The sequence below is a fragment of the Malaya genurostris genome, chromosome 2, assembly GCF_030247185.1.
Source record: "Malaya genurostris strain Urasoe2022 chromosome 2, Malgen_1.1, whole genome shotgun sequence".
Taxonomy (NCBI): Eukaryota; Metazoa; Arthropoda; class Insecta; order Diptera; family Culicidae; genus Malaya; species Malaya genurostris.
In genome coordinates, this window is record NC_080571.1 from 104,480,367 (window position 1) to 104,498,412 (window position 18,046).

At 39.3% G+C, this 18,046-nt stretch overlaps 1 protein-coding gene across 1 annotated transcript; it reads left to right on the forward strand.

Moving 5' to 3' along the window:
* Positions 1 to 833: 833 nt before the first annotated feature.
* LOC131428735 (uncharacterized) lies at positions 834 to 5,071 on the forward strand. The gene is made up of 3 exons (XM_058592779.1): positions 834 to 987; positions 1,069 to 4,929; positions 5,010 to 5,071. The coding sequence occupies exons 1-3, from the start codon at positions 834 to 836 to the stop codon at positions 5,069 to 5,071; spliced, it is 4,077 nt and encodes a 1,358-aa protein (XP_058448762.1).
* Positions 5,072 to 18,046: the final 12,975 nt, after the last annotated feature.

Genomic DNA, 18,046 nt, shown 5'->3' on the forward strand with positions numbered 1-18,046 from the left:
TTGTTTCGAAATGTGTGGACTTTCAGCAGAACATCGTCGAAAAATTGTGTACAAATGGTGCACCGAACGCGGACTGTCACTGATAAAGATAGCAGAAATGGAAGGAGTAAGTGAAAAAGCCGTGCGAAATGCAATCAGGAAGTTCGGTGAGAATAACACCTTTGAGGATAAACCGAAAACGGTCCTGCTTACCCTCAGTTGGATAAACGTATACTGAAGGCGTTCGAGCAAAAGAAGGAGGTTTCAGTTCGGGATGTGACCAAAAATGTGGGCACTTCGAAGTCAAATGTTCTTCGTGCTAAATAGCGTTCGAATCTTCGAACCTATAAGAAGCAGAAACAACCAAAACGTAACAAAAGCATCGATCAGGCCGAGGGTTCGAAAGCTGTACAATACGATTCTTGCTGGACGACGAAACCTACGTGAAAATCGATTACAAATCCTTGCCGGGACCACAATATTATACGGTGCGAGAAGTGTTCGCGAAGAAATCGTTCGCTCTGGAAATTAATTATAATCAGTAACCATAGTATCAACATAAACAGCGATCCGTCCTATAAAAACAGCCTACATAGCATGTAAAAACTTTAGTATTAAATTAGACCTCGAAGCGTTAACATAATAAATAGCAAGATACAGCAAGAGTTTTTCTGTTTTCGTTGCTATGAAGATGGCACTTGGTTGTTGATCGAGAAAATTATTGTCGTCATTTACCGTTGGAAAAGTTCACCTCCTTGGCCCCGAAAAACGCGCCAACATATGGTCCTTCGAACCGGATGTCCACCTATCAGATGCAAGTCATCAAGAACCAGTAATCAGAGAAAAGAAGGAAAATGCCACCGAAGGTACACCATACTCCCAAGGCAGAGCCCATCATCAGCACTGATAAGGTAGATTCCAAAGCATGTTTAATACATCAACGTACCAAGATCCAGAATAGAGTAAGCACGATAAGCCGAACGCTGGAGGAAGCAAATAACGATCCCAGTAAAATAAGTGCATCACTGCTATAAGTATTCGCGAAGAAACTAGAATTGCACTATAACGAGTTTATTACGATTCACCAAGCAATTGTTGAGGTTACCCCTTCCGATGAAATTGAAGATGAAGATGAAGCGCTGGACATTTTCGACGCTTTTCATACGGACACGCTTTCTTTAATTGAGCACCTCGTCGAAAACCTTTCTCCTGCTGCTGTTCGAGATATAAGTTCTTCCGCAACCATTCAACAGCAATCACTTAGAGCTCCAGTTCCCACTTTTGATGGGAAGGTGGAAAATTGGCCGAAATTCCGAACAATGTTTGAAGACATTATCGGGCGTAGTTGTAATTCCGATGCAGTAAAGTTACATCACCTTGATAAGGCGCAGATAGATGATGCTTCTGGATTAATTACGGCAAAAATGATAGTTGACAATAATTTTCAACAAACATGGAAGCAGCTGAGCGACCAATTTGAAAACCCAAGAGTAATCGTCGATACTCATCTTGAAGGACTGCTCGAGATGAAACCGATGACCAAACGCAACCATAAGGATTTACTCGAGCTACTAAAAACATTTAACCGACATGTTGGTGGTCTCGAGTACCAAGGACTAGTAGTTGATGAACTTTCTGGTCTTATTCTCACGAAGATACTTACCACGCGATTAGATGAACAAACTCTTCAACTGTGGGAGAGAACCCAGCAACATGCCAAATTGCCCAAATATGAAGAAACCGCACTGTTTTTACGAAACGAATGCCAAGTTTTGGAAAGGTTCCAAAATCGGCACCAGATTACAACAAGAGAAGCCGTACCAAAACAGCAATCCAGTTCAAGAACACTCAATCAAAAATCACATGCTGTAACTACTGTCACTGTTGTAAGTTCCTGTCAGGTATGTGGCGGCAACCATCGTCATTTTGAGTGCCCAGAGTTCAACAAACTGTCAACAACTCAACGAATTGAGAAAGTGAAGGTGCTGAACATTTGTTTCAATTGCCTTCGGTTCGGTCACAGGTCATTGGACTGCTCATCAAAAAAATCCTGCTATCGCTGCCATAAGAGACATCACACTTTACTACATGAAGAGAGTGTTTTTAAAGAAGCCCCACCATCAAGCCAGACTCCAGATCCAATGTACAAAACCGGCAAGGACAGTTTGAAGTATCCGCAAACTGTTGTAGTTTGCAGTAATTCTAATTCCAAAACCGTGATGCTTATGACTGCTGTTGTGCTAATCAAGGATCAGTGTAAACGGACAATACCATGTCGAGTTCTATTGGATTGTGGTTCGCAAATAAATTTCATTTGCAAGACCTTGGCAGATCGTTTGAAGTTTGAAAAACAGGCTGTGTATGTTCCTATTGCTGGAATTGGAGGAGCCAAAGCTTGTGCCAAGGAAAAACTAGTGGTGAAGGTGGAATCCAGATTATCCGATTTCACAACATGCATCGAATGCTTAGTGGTTCCCAAAATTACCGGACCTATTCCATCTGCCAAAATCGATATTTCTTCGTGGCTAATCGACGTTAATCTACCTATGGCAGATCCAAAATTTAACATCCCTTCAGATATCGACATGCTAATCGGTGCTTCACAGTTTTTGCGGTTGCTGAAAACAGGTCGAATGCAGTTAAAGAATCATTTGCCAGAACTTCAAGAAACACACTTCGGATGGGTAGTTGCAGGTGATTTCGACGGTGCAATTACTTCTCAGCAGTGCTTAGTATCCACAACCGACTCCATTTCCGATATTCTTTGCCAATTTTGGGAGCTGGAGGAAATTGCAGAGTCTGCTACTTTAAGTTTCGAGCAAGATGAGTGCGAAAAAATATGCCAATCCAGTCATGCTCGAGACGTGACCGGTCGTTATATGGTTAGTTTACCGTTTCGAGATTCTGTACAGGAGTTGGGAAACAATCGTAGCTTGGCTATGCGAAGATTCCTTGCGTTGGAAAGAAGATTTCGAAAAAATCCTGTCTTAAAGCAGGAATATTGCAAGTTTATCGAGGAATACGAGCAGCTAGGTCATTGCCAAGAAGTGGTTGAATCTGATGATGATATCAGTTGTAGCGGTTATTATCTGCCGCATCATGCTATTTTCCGCCTATCAAGTTCAACTACCAAAATTCGGGTTGTCTTTGACGCTTCTGCCAAATCATCGCGAGCTGAGAAGTCATTGAACGATGTTCTACAAGTCGGAGCAACACTTAAGAGTGACATTTTCAGCATTCTACTACGGTTTCGAAAACATCAAGTGGTGTTTACTGCCGACATTACAAAAAAGTACCGGCAAATACGCGTTATACCCGAGCATACAAGGTTTCAACGAATATTTTGGCGTTCAAACCCAGACGACCCTCTTCGTATTTTGGAACTTACAACAGTTACCTATGGGACATCCGCAGCTCCTTATTTGGCTACCCGATGTTTAATGCAGCTTTGCGAAGATGAAGGCGATTCATTCCCACTCGCTGAACGAATTATCCGTCTAGATTGTTACGTAGATGACGTCATTTCAGGTGCGAATACTGTAAGAGAGGCGATTGAATGTCAATCTCAAATACAGCAACTACTCGAGCGAGGTGGTTTTCCTATTCACAAATGGTGTTCCAATGCCATAGAAGTTCTCAACCAAATTCCCGAATCCGATCGTGAGAAATTAGTGCATCTTGATAACAGTTCAGTTAACGTAACGAAAACATTGGGTTTGATGTGGAGCTCACAACAGGACGAATTTGTGTTCAACGTCAATATTACCAACAGACAAGAAAACCCACATACGAAGCGCTCGGTACTATCCGAGATTAGCAGGCTGTTCGACCCGCTTGGTCTCATATCTCCAGTTACCATTATTGCCAAAATAATTATGCAGAGGATTTGGAAAGCTGGACTCGCTTGGGATGATCCATTAAAAGAAGAGTTAATTGCGTCATGGCTGCAATTTCGTAAATCTTTATTCCATGTTAACAGTATAAAGATTCCCCGATGTACTATAACTAGTGGTGTCAAAAATATCGAATATCATGGTTTCTCAGATGCATCTGCTGCTGCATATGGTGCAGTCATCTATACTCGTTGCATCCTGTCTGATGGTACAATTCGACTGAATATGCTGTGCAGTAAATCCAAGGTATCTCCGATTGCAGAAATGACTATTCCACGTAAAGAATTGCTTGGTGCTCGACTACTGTCTCGTCTATTGGTGAAAGTCCTGGATTCCTTCCAATTAAAAATATCAGATGTGATTCTGTGGAGTGACAGTCAGGTAGTTCTAGCATGGCTTCAAAAACCTTTAACATCACTTGAATTGTTCGTTCGAAACCGAGTAATGGAAATTGTAAAAAACACTCAAGGTTGCACATGGAATTACATCAGATCTAAACAAAATCCTGCCGATATTATGTCCAGAGGTCAACTGCCACTCGCTTTGAGTACAAATGAGCTTTGGTGGAACGCGCCGAAGTTTCTAAGCAAAGCCGATTACAAGTTGGAGATTCCTGATGATATTCCAGATGAAGATCTTCCAGAATTAAGAAAGGTTCACCTTATTGTGGCCCCTGTTGTCAACGAGGAAAAGTTACCTGTGTTCTCCAAGTTCAGTTCATTCAGGAAAATGCAGAGGGTTCTCGCGTTGGTGCTGCGATTCATCAGTAATTGTAAATTGAAATCATCGAATGAACGAAGTTTGTATCACTATCTTACAATCCAAGAACTTCGCTCAGCACTGCATTTGATTATCAAGGTGATTCAACACGAAGCTCTTGGTGACGAGATTCATCGTATGATGTCCAGAAGGCCGTACAAAAACATTTCTTCTCTTGATCCGATCTACGACAATGGCATTTTGCCTGTTGGAGGAAGGCTTCAGAACTCTCGTTTGCCTTTCGATATGAAGCACCCAATCATACTTCCAAAACATCCAATTACCGATCAACTCATCCGTACATACCATGAAGAAAATATGCATATAGGTCCTACTACTCTGTTAACAACATTAAATTTACGTTTCTGGCTGCTAAAGGGAAGATCATCTGTCAGAAAAATAACCAGGAGCTGCATCACATGTTTCCGTTCGAACCCTAGAAGTTCCAGTCAATTGATGGGAAATCTGCCGTCTTGTCGAGTTACACCCGCAGCACCGTTTCTGAAAACAGGTATTGATTACGCCGGACCAGTATTTGTCAAAGAAGGTCGACATAAACCAAAAATAGTGAAAGCATACATAGCAGTATTTATTTGTATGGCAACCAAAGCAGCCCACTTGGAATTGGTTTCAGATACATCAACCGCCGCATTCCTTGCAGCATTGAAGCGTTTCGTCAGCCGAAGAGGTTTTTGTCAAGAAATTTACTCCGACAACGGTTCCAATTTCAAGGGAGCTAAGTCTGAATTACACGAGCTGTATGTTTTGGTATGTATTGGTGGTTCTATTTACAGACGAGCAGTATCAAAATTATCAGTTCTACCGATTAAAGACAACAAAGATACTGCCTTAGTTCAGTGAATTCTTCACAGCCGTGGGGAGTATGTTCGCGAAGAAATCGTTTGCTCTGGAAATTAATTATAATCAGTAACCATAGTATCAACATAAACAGCGATCCGTCCTATAAAAACAGCCTACATAGCATGTAAAAACTTTAGTATTAAATTAGACCTCGAAGCGTTAACATAATAAATAGCAAGATACAGCAAGAGTTTTTCTGTTTTCGTTGCTATGAAGATGGCACTTGGTTGTTGATCGAGAAAATTATTATCGTCATTTACCGTTGGAAAAGTTCACCTCCTTGGCCCCGAAAAACGCGCCAACAAGAAGGGCAAGTGTTAAACCAGTCCGAGACATCGATTGAAGTCGAAAAATTTGGTAAGAAAGCTATGGTCAGGCAAGCAATTTGTAGCTGCGGTAAGATTTCGAAACCCTTCATCACCACTGCTTCTATGAACAGCGAAATATACATCAAGGAATGTTTACAAAAACGACTTCTACCCATGATTCGAAGTAACAAGGATCCTGTTGCCTTCTGGCCAGATCTTGCTTTTTGCCACTACTCAAAATCAACGGTAGAATGGTATACTACCAACAATGTTACTTTCGTCCCAAAAGACATGAATCCACCAAATTGCCCACAGCTTCGACCAATTGAGGAATTTTGGACATTAACGAAGGCACATCTTAGGACACATGTCTGGGCAGCCGAAACCATTCAACAGTTTGAAAAAGATTGGAAAAAAGTGTCAAAACTTGTCGCCAAGAAGTCTGTACGGAATTTAATGAGGAACGTTCGCAAGAAGGTGCGCCAGCTAGTCTACAATGGCTAAGTAGCAAATTTTGAGAATAATATTTTGTTGTTGTAGTCTAATATTATCAGTATATCGAATAAAATTTGAATATCTAACACTTGTGAATTATTTACAGCGAAATCAAAGTGCGTCCATACTTTCTGGGACAGTCTTTATATACTCCGCGACAGTTAGCTAAATTCGTCTCTTTCGGTTCAACAGGGATTCCATTCGCTTGATACCATTCCAAAACATCTTTGGCGTAGTAACAAGATGTCAAATCAGGCCAGAATAGCGGTGGAGCGGTTGCGTAGGAATGATAACAATCGCTTCTTTAGGCATTCTGCACTGTATATTTCCTTGTTAATAGTTTCGAAAGTGATGAAACTTTGGCTTGCTCGACCAGAGCTTCATATTGCTTGTCAAACCAAACATTTTTTGGGAAACTTTGTCTTTTTCTTCGTCCTGAATAGTTCGTCTACGCCATTCCGTTGCATGGAAGTATAAAAAGATATTCCGGGAAGCTGCATAAAGTCTTCATGTTTCATCGTCCATTATCTTGCAGGAAAACTTCGTCTAATGTTCGCAGTACAGCGTGTGAGCCCGGGTTTGAGCCGTCACGTTCTCTTTATCATTACGGTTCGGTGCAATTTTTCACCACGAACGACTTCATAGTTCAAGTTCAACTTCATAGAAAGTTGAAGACATTTTTGTTTTTCTAGCCATAGTCTGTCAAGATTTGGTCTCTTTAGCTATATTCGCTTCATCTTCGCGTCCTTCTGATGGTTCCTGAGATTCGTTTTTATTCCGCTCCCGGCCTTTTTGGCTGTTGTCAAACTTGTATCGAAAGACTTAGGAGAGTTATAGACAGTGCTAGCAGGAAAGCTGTCAGGTTCGAATTTTTGTTGCGACCGCACAAAATTACTTTTCGCACTTGCTTTTCTTTGGACGTCATCTTTGTTCCAAATGTTCGTAGTATGATTGATTTTACGCAATGAAAAGACATACGTTCATCATCCTAAGAGATATTTCACGCGTTGATGAAGTATTCGCAGAGATACCTTATGATAAAAAAAGAACCGGAATTTTCATTTTAAAATTCCCGCGCTTGTCCAATCGGTAAACTTTTATTCTCTCAACGTTGGCAACACTTTTATACACATTTTGTCAAATTTTGATGCATATCGTACGATTAGTTTTTGTTTGGCGTCTATACAAAGAAGTTGAAAAATTTTCGTGTGGCGATTTTTATAATGGATGGTTTCGGCTCGCCTTCGAAGCGCCATTCGGTCGATTGTTGTACGGTTTCGACGTCATATTCATAGATCCACACCTCATCACCAGTTATGATGCATTCGATGAATGTGGGGTCACTATCTGCGTTGAAAATCATCTCTTTGACCACATCAACACGACGCTGTTTTTGAATGAAATTCAGTTTTTTTTGGCACCATCCGAGAAGCGACGCGTTTGAAACCCAGAACATCACTCATATGAAAGATTCAATCTGTAGAACTTTTTTTATGAATTTTTGATTTTTTAAATTTTCTAACTGTTTCGGTAGACTTTGTATCTTTTACCGAAAAATTATCTTCTTGCTTGCCTAAGTCAGTAAATTCGCTAAAAACGCGAACCGTAGAATAACAAAGCTAAAAATAAAAAAACGGAGAGTAACAAAGAAGATTAGAAAATACCAAATGAGGTGATGGGGGCATATCCGACAACGCATTAGTTCTCATCCCCTTCGAGTATCAACACGTTTGCGTCCATCACGACTACGTGCTTGTTGTCCGGAATATGCATGATTGGACAACACACGGCAGAATAAATGTCGTTTTAATCTAAGCTATAACAAGTGGAAAATATTAGCTACAAATAAAAAATAATTCCACAAAAAAACTACTGGAAATAGCACAAAAACAAATTGATATTACTGGCAGCGCTGTTTGAGAGAGATCTGGTATGACAGCCCTTTAGGGATACATTTCGTAGCCCTTTAGAAATATATTATTAGAAAAAATACTCCCTTGTATGGCGGCAGTCATTCCTGTGTGGTAAAATATATCCTTCCAACCACGCCAATCGCACCCTCAACCAAACCTTTATTCAGCACGACTTCACCATCACTGATAATCAATAATTAAACTACTTATTTCACTAGAACTTTCTAAAATCACTGAAAAAAACACTTTTTATTAGAGCAACACAGAAGCACTGTGTTTTCTTCTCCAGTGATGCCAATCTCGTTATTCGTAGAATAAATTTTACTTTAAACTCCCCTTTTGGTTTCAAACTTACTATAGCTCTCTGGTCTCTGAGTAGTGTAGAAAGTATCTGCGCTCGACAAAAAGCGTCGATGGGGAGAGATGAAAATCAATTTTCGGACCCCTTCTTCTAGTTTAAATCATTCGGCTCCTCTCGTTTGTCGACAAATAAGATAACATATTGTAAAATAAACATTCATTTTAAGAGACACTTGCTACAAACTCCACCCTTTTGTTCACTTGTGCAATGAATATCTGATCTCGTCAAGAAATATACAAAAAAAACTTATTACCATCTATGAATTACAAAACGTACTTGTGCCAAGTTTGGTGATAATTTACTGAGTTGTTATAGAATTATTCCAATATATACAAACAGTTTGGCTGAGAACAATCCGTGCAGTAATTCTGAAGTTATGTCATCATAAACATTATATTGGGCCGTCATCAAATGACAGTGGAATCAGTATTTGAGGTTTACAATAATAAATAAAAGAACATTTATTAAAACGATGTTAACCGTATGCAAGTCGGAACTCGAATGAATAAAAGATGGACGCGAAGTATCAGCCGGTATGTGAGCACCAGCCTTTTGAAAGTACACCGATTACGTTGAGCCCCAAACACTGCGATGTTTTGATCAACGTTGTCATGTATACCGATTTATCGGTATTTATACAGATATTTGACCTCTATACCGCAATACACATATGTACTCCCAAAATATCGATAATTCACGGATCGTACAGATAAATACCGATTTTCGTTGATAGCATGGATAGACAAGAGAAAAAGTTGCTACGAGACCTTTCGTTTTTTTTGCTCACCAAAATGAGCTTTGGTCAAAATTCCGTGAACTTATGTTGACGAGATTCTGATACCGACATGGTACAGATAGATTTTTGCGCCGAATACAGATTTTTTGGAAAAATTACCTGGTAACGCTGGTTTTGATACTCATCGCGATCCTCAAATTGTGAAAATTACCTGCACTTGATGTCCCAAAACATGTTTGTTTACGTTGCAATCAGCTGTTTTTGAAGTTCCGATTTTGATCTCATCAAGATGGCGTCGTGACAGGGGGCCGCGAAGTATGCGTGCCAAAAAACGAACAAGGTAGGCGGTCAGCCCGCAAGAAAATTTTCACTTTGACAGCACAACTCTATCAAGCCAGTCGCTGCACCTCTCAATACATTACACCCCTCTTTTTAGAGGCCCTTACTATATCCCTCTTATATCTCGATGAACATTAGAAAAGGTCCCAAGTGCAAGTGACAGTTTCTCTTGGTTTACGTTCTCTTTCAATTATTACGGCAAATTCCAGTAATTTCCAACAAATTCTACAGTGCATATCGAAAGTTGATGGTTTTTGCTATAATCCTATGTGAAGTGTTAGATAGAAAGATTGCTGATTGGACCGTAATACTCGAAAGAGAAAGTAAACAAAGAGAAACTGTCATTTGCACTTAGGACCTTTTCTCGTGTTTGTCTTCATATACGCCCTTATTCTGAATAACGACGTATTGATTTTTCGATCGAATCGTAGCTACCTTCACAGATAAAAATATTTTGTGATTTTACATTTATTTTCATGCACATATTTGGAGCAGGCAATTGAATGGAAATTTACGTTAATACAAAACGAAGCGGTTTTTAAATATACAGTCTTGTTCAATGAAAAACTAAATGAATTTTAATGTAATTTTACATCAATCATGGTTTTAAATCAGATTTTCGTTTCAACTGATGTCTATTTCATAGTACTATTCGGTTTACAAGTCGTGTAAGTTTCATCTTTTCTTTCTGTGTTTGATTTTGCTAGCGTTATTAGAAATACAAATGAAATACGATCGTAAAATCGATACGACGTTATTCAGAATGAGGGCGATACTATATAGTTTCCTCAATTTACATAAAAAAGTGCACATTAATTGTATGATTTTGTCAATTCAGATCAATGTTGAGAATACTTATTCTCCCTCCCTCTTGTGAATAGTTTTGTGAACCTCACTTAGTTGCTAGAAATATGTTGTACTCGTACAGAAGTACCAATTTTTCGTGAAATCCGATCAATTTTCTCTTACACTTCCCATGTTATGGGTACTTGCTGAGTATCTGTGCCAAATTTGATAGTAATCCGTTCAGTACTTCCGGAGTTATGCTGTTACAAACATACAAACTTACATTCTTCTTTATATATAGATAGATGTCGGTAGAGTACTTATTCAGAAGAAAAGTATTCTTTTTTTGTTTCGATTACAAGTTTTAACCATAAGGTCATTCGCCACTTCAGGCCATAAAAACTTTCAGACCCGATGTGCGGGGTTGAGAATCGAACCCAGGTGGGCTGCGTGAAAGACATCGATTTATCCATCTCGCTATATCCGTCCCCCGAAAAGTAATTGGAAATTGGCTAAATCCTTCCGTGAAACTAGGTATATGGTGGTCCGATGCTTTATTTGTGAAAAAAAGGCTCAACAATCAACCTTTGTTTGGCGAATTCGTTAAACGGAAGAACGGCACACGTAAGCCCCGAAACGTTCATTGTTCTAACTGCCAGTATCAACTTTTGTAAGTTATCTAAGTAATTTTTCTAACGGGGTTCATTCAGCGTTTACTCCCCAAAATCATTTGATTTAATTCCATACCGAATTCCTGTGACTTGACTCGAAACCTGTACGGTATTCAAATCGAACTATTTTGGAAATCCAGTGGGTATCTTTGCTGACACTTTTCACAAAAAAGTCAGGTGTCGCTTGACGCCGTTGTTGCTGCTCAGGCAACGCTTTGCGTAACATAGAACGTAACGGGTATAGAACTTTTTCCGCTGCCATCGTAGTAGGCGTAATTGCATTGGCAGGTGTAATTTTGAACAAAACATTTCTGGTATCGAAACAATCAAGATGCGTAATCTGTTTACGCTTTCGTTAGTGCCGCTAGTGGCCACCATCGGCTTTCTCGTAACGGATACCACTTCCATCGGACAGGACGTGATTGTTAGCCTTCCGATGATCGTTTTCCGGAAGATAGCTGGTTCGTAAACGCTATCCCCGTATGGTGAATTTTATCGGAAAGATTTGTGTGCTAACATTCGTGTAGCAAACAACGATTTTATGACGGCTGCCCACTGCTTAGTAACTTTTGTAGGTAGGTTTATTTGAAAAAAAAAGCTTTTGGGTTAGATTCACATTTTTCCCGTACGAGAAGGTATGAATTTAACCCATTCTTTTAAGTCTTTTTTAGAAGGGCATGAATTAAAATCATTGGTAAGTGATTTTTACGTGACCAAGAAACTGGATTTGAAGGCATAGAACCTCGAGTCCAGAGTACAGCCAGTGTTTTATGCAGAAAACTTCGGGTGTTATTCACAACGGAAAAACTTCACGTCCCGAGGATTGCTGTGAGGAATCCAGGTGTTCAATCTCCAGGCCACTAATTAACGGAACGATTTCCGGGTCTGTGGATTTTTAGTCTTCTGTCAGTAGACTTCTGGTAGCCATATTCTGGATGGAAAATCTAAAGGTGAACATATCAAATCGGAATGCTTGTGCCGCGAAAGAATATGACAAGCAAAGATGAGATGCGATAACGGAACTACTAGTTTGTTCTTTGAAGTTTTATTGAAATTTTTTATTGAAATAAATTTTTTTTCTCGTGAATAGTTTGATTATTTTTTAATTGTCTTTCAAAATATTTTATACTGCAAGTTATTAGATAAAGAAGTTCTAGCAGTTTTGTGTACGTTCGATGATTTCTATCAGTTTCATTTTCTATCGATTGTCTTTATTATTGGTATCCTGCTATAAAATGAACTTCTTAGATGAATTTGAACAGAACAAACACAATTTTTTCACTATAGAGAAAATGTATGTATGTGGCTCTGGTATTTTGGAAAATCCTGAGAAGTAATCAGTGAGGCAAAAGTGATAGAGAGACGGATAATAAGCGATAATAATAATAATTCTGAGAAAACATGGTTTATTCTATTCATTTTTCCAACCGGGGCAAAGATTTATGATCAACAATCGGATCTGTTTCCAGGGCGTCTCGTACATTTGAAGGCCGGCTTGCGGCTATTCTGAAGCACCGATCCGACTGTGCGTAATGCCAACAAACTCAATCGGAAGTGAAAAAAATAAAACAATCCACTTTGAGTATACTCTGTATTCCGAATAGATTTGAGCTCCAATTGCTTGGACAAACTTTGAACCTAGTCCTATATTGTTTGTGTTGTGAACTAATTGTGTTAAATCATCCAATGTAGATCATTTACAAAAGTAGAAAGTGCTCTTTTAATTAATGATTTATAATTTGCATTATTGCAGAGAGAAGTGTTGGGGTTGGATAGTCAACCTATATAACTGTTCCAATTATTGGAAGCCGAATTCAGAAAGCACTCGGTAAGTATACTTACTTTTCTAGGTATAGTTTGATCATATTCAATTATTTCTTTTCTCAATCAGACTTCATACAGAAAATATATCAGATAAATCGAACATAATATCACATCGAATGTTTGATGTAAGAACATTATATTTACCTTATACTAACCGAATGACATCTGATTACGTTCAAGTTTTTATTCCAGTACAAGTCAGAGTACTTTTGATCCTAGATCCGGCACTGATCATCTGGATGAGCCTGTTTCAGGTATTAAAACCTTATTCGCGGAACTCCACGAGGTATCAGATGAGATACTACGCGATGTGCCAGCTGTGAAAGCTATGCAATTCAAGATTTTGCTATACAATATTAAATTTTTATTAAGTTGAATTGAATATTACTGCAATTATAATTCTGTTGTTAAATTTGCGGTTACTGTTAATTGCTATATTGTGAAATAAATAAAAAAAAATATAACTAGGACACGTTTTACAATATATGGAACACTGACAAGATACACTGTTATAGTGAATTTTCTACAGAGCCACAGAAGGTATAAAAATCAGTTTCCCATAGTGACTGTTTATTATAATGGAATACTGGAAAAAATTTGATGGTGTGTTGCTGTTCTAATGTATGCGGTAGGTATGTAGATTTATTTGAATAATCAATTAATTTCGCGTACAATATTTGCTGAGAAGGTAATTGAATGGACGAATAATTTGTTTTTGTGATTTATCCAAGAATTGTCTGCCTACACCGAAATATGTGACCACATTATCGTTTTCAAACTGCTATTAATCAATGCCTTCGATGAGGTGCTCTTCGCTAAGAAAAAACGAAATCTCAATTCATTCAAGGGATAGCCAAATTTTGTGCTAGGGCACATAACCTTTTTTATTCAATTTGAATTTGAACCGCTAAGCAGACGTAAAGTTTCTGCTATTTACAGAACACTTTTTGTTTTGCAACGGAGTGCAATGTCTTTTCTGACGTGCCGAACGAAAACGTGTTTTCGATTATTTCTGGCCGATGCAGGTTTGGTCATTTAGGGGTTAGCCAAATTTTGAGCTAGGGCACTTAACCGGCACATTAGCGGTTCAAATTGAACTGCCGAGTTTAGCACTAGCAGTTTAATTTGAACTGCTCTGCATTGACGAGTCAAATAAGAAACGTAAAAATAATAGAAAAGGTTAAACTAGTAGTTTAATAATGTCGTTTGTTTATCATCAACACTTTTTTATGTAATGAACTAAATTTCTGAATTGAATGGAATTTGTGTGTAATAGGCGGAATCGATGCTATATCGGCGTGAAAGCTCGAACGCGAACCCCATTTCTCTTCTATGTAAATATGTCAGTTGTGTACATAGTAGATATGAATTAGGCTGAATTTGGAAATATATTTGATCGGACACTTCGATCCAAGTAGACGTCTTTTGGACAAATAGAACTGTAAGAAAGTATCCTATTAAAAGTGAGCATAAATATTAAAGTGGCGACGAGTGAAAATCGGTTTCTTTTGGTTTTCGCGTGTGGTATTGTTCTACGAGTGGTTCTTGGTTGGAACTCCGATAGGAAAGGCTCAATCTAATGGCAGCGTTTTGTTTTAGCCAGACGTCCAAAATTTTTGGAAGGTATTATTACACCGCACAGTGGATGACATCAGGGTTTTTTCCCATACAACATGTAATGTGCCTTAATTTTTAGGTGCATGATGTCAGATTAGTCTAACTGGTCTATGCATCTGTGTCACCCGTATCTCCTTGGACTTTTTTTTTCTAGTACAAGTATAGATTTTTGGGAACAATTACGCAACCCGAATCATCGCACCCCTGTTCCATTTTCCATCACATATGTTGCCTGAACGATTTTTAGAACGAACTCAAGAGACTGGATATGTTTCCTGTATTTCGTCTATGTGAATTTGCTATGCTCCAAATATATTTTCAAGGCCATATCTGCCTTCGAATTCCACTGTTCACAATCAACCCATTTATGGCACACTCCGGCAAAAACGTCAATCACTAGGCATTAAAATTGTACAATTCATCTCACATCAAGATCAAAGGAATAATATGCTCTAATTTCCATTCATTTTAGTCCGGTCGGTCAGTCAATTTCGCAAAGTGGACCGATACTGCGATACTTCGAGAGAACACCTGCTGAGATCCTGTTGATGTTCCTGAAATAAAAAAATAAGAGTAGCGCACAGTTGTTAAGAAGGGAGGAGAAAGGCAGACAGAGAGATAGATAGAGAGAGGAAGGAAATCATGGCCAAACAACAACTGACAGATGATTTACATCAACTTCACACTGTAAATATCCGCATATGTGTAGTCTGATGCGCATCGTACATCACCCAAAGAACGATTTTGCCTTATGCTGCCAAGGTGTGGAGCGAAACATGTTAAATCACACGCGTCGTCGCCGTCACCGGTTCCCTTTGCCGTTTCTGGCAGTGGGTACTTAGTCTTCTTTTGTCCGGTTACTTAGCACCGTCAGGAAGCAAGCCGGAGATACGATCTCTAGGTGGCACAAGAGCAAGATCTTCAAACGCGATAAGCGATAATGAGATTGCGCGGGCTCTGATGATGCCGATGAATAATTCATTGCGATTCGCGATGCACTCACGTATGTGTGCAAACACATGTTGGATTTAGTTTGTTACTGGTGGTTCTGACTCAGCACAAATCGGAGAGACAGACTCATCGATTCCAATTCTGGCAGGGCGATGAAAACGAGCTATCACTGCGCGGAACAGCTGTTACGGAAAGTGAGTGGCATGCGCTTTTATCCACGAACAGATTCCGTGTATTGTTCGGTGAGTTAATCAAAACTGTGTTCCGCTTCAATTCAACAACGACCGTCGTGCGTAATCCATCTCGATCTGATTACGTTGGCACGGATGGGGAGAATTTGTTGTGCTGAGGGGAAGAGAACATACAGTGCCGCCTGGTGGCAAATTTCAATTACTACTCGATATTCCTGCCAGGTTACGTCGCGTCGGGTGCAATTTATGGGATCGATAAATCATCACAGTACCTGATTGGATTTGTCGCTTTCTCTGGAGTCTCTGCGTGGGGAATAGGGTTAACCAGCTAAACAATTATCGGTCGTTTTTTTGCGAATATTTTTATTTCTGTAGAAGTTTATCGAAGGAATTCTGTTTAGATCTACTATTCTGTGGCGACACAAGTCTGTAAGCTACAGGTAGAAATCTAAGAGTGATCTGCAGTCGCCTACAAAGAAGTTTAAATATTTTCAGTGATTATCTGTCAAAATCATTCAGTAATAGCCGTTCAACCGAGAAGGTTGTGTATAGAAGCGTACAGTTTAACAACGCTGGTTAGTTTACACGCGTTAAATACGACAACGGTTGAACTACAGGTAGAGACCTGTTGGCAGCAGCCGTTAAAAAGTATAGTCGTGCTGCATAAGAGAGCCCTAGTGCTGGGCCAAGCTGGTGAAGGAAACAACAAAGGGCGTTTCCCAAGCTCTACCCAGGCCACAATACACAGCCACAAGTGCTGAGCAAGAGAGTTCAAAGGCACATCGAAGAAGAAGAGTGCAAAGGCACATAGAAGCAGGAGAGTGCAAAGGCACACCGGTGCGAAGGCACTTCGGTGCAGAAGCATATCGGTGCGGAGCACAAGGAAGAAGGAGACAAGACAACTCGGTCTTTCCACTGCCATACAACACGCAGGTATACACCGGTGACCTGCGCTGGTTACAGCTGGCGAAGACAAAAGTAAATCGGAAATCGAGTGGTGCTTGATGTCAGGTAGCAGTAGCATCACATCCAACAATCAGCAACCAACAAGAACATCTAGAGCAACGAGGATCTACACGGCAGTGCAACGGAGATAGACAACAATTTCAAGGTAGAAGTTTTTTCTTTTCCTTTTGATTGAGTACTGTGTAGTGTTGGTTTCATTTTTTATTTTAAAGTTTGATTAAAAATTTTAATGTGATGGATGAATCCATGGACGTAAATCCTAGCATGAATCCTATACCCCCACGAACGAAAAAATATCAGGAGAGCTCTTCTGGGCCTTGGATAGTCTTTTTTAGACGTATATCAAAGCCATTAAACATTTTTCAAATTAATAAAGGTTTGACATCACGATACTCTTCAATCAAAGAGATCATAAAAGTAAATAATGATAAAATTCGTGTTGTAGTAAATAATTTGAAACAAGCGAATGATATTGTCTCTTCGGAACATTTCAATAAAGAGTATAAAGTTTACATACCCTCCAAAGATGTCGAAATTGACGGTGTTGTTACCGAAGCGAGTCTTTCGGTAGATGATTTACTCAAGCATGGTGTTGGTCGTTTCAAGAACTCTATGCTTGAGGGTGTGAAAATACTGGAGTGCAAACAACTGTACTCAGTAGTTCATGAAGAGGGAAAGAAAGTTTATCGCCCATCAGACTTGTTTCGAGTGACATTTGCCGGGTCTGCGTTGCCGTCCCATGTCTATGTCGATAAAATTCGCCTCCCTGTTCGGATTTTTGTTCCAAATGTAATGAATTGTACGAACTGCAAAAAATTCGGCCACACAGCTACTTACTGTAGTAATAAACCAAAATGTATTAAGTGTGAAGGGCCTCATAAAGATAATGATTGCAACAAGGAAATTGAAAAATGTATTTATTGTGGAGAAAGTCCTCATGAGGATATTTCAGTATGCACTGCATTTAAAGTACACAAAGACAAAATTAAGCTTTCTTTAAAAGCACGGTCTAAGCGCACATATGCAGAAATGCTTAAAACGGTCATTGATGTCCCCCCTTTGGAAACCGAAAACGGGTTTTCAAATCTAGAGGAACCAGAGGACTCTGACTCTGACGAAAATAGTGAAGGTAATTCGTTTATCACTACCCAAGGGTCAGTTAAGAGAAAGAAGTCTTCTTCCAAATTACCAAAAAAGGCACCTAAAATTTCATCTTCAAAAAAAGATCCCCGTGTTAAACAAAAAAAGTCAAAACCAAAGACTGTGCCTCCTGGTTTGTCAAATTCACAAACCAATCCAGGATCTAGCACAGAAAAAGGTAATAATCCTGTGGGCTCTATTTCACAGCCACCAACAGGATTACTGAAGTTTTCGGAAATTGTTGAATGGATTTTCT

Coding starts and splice junctions, on each gene's coding strand:
- LOC131428735 (XM_058592779.1), top strand. CDS start 834: ATGCCACCGAAGGTACACCATACTCCCAAGGCAGAGCCCATCATCAGC. Junction 988..1,068: donor GGAAGCAAATAACGATCCCA/GTAAAATAAGTG, acceptor CGATTCACCAAG/CAATTGTTGAGGTTACCCCT. Junction 4,930..5,009: donor AATTACCGATCAACTCATCC/GTACATACCATG, acceptor TGGCTGCTAAAG/GGAAGATCATCTGTCAGAAA.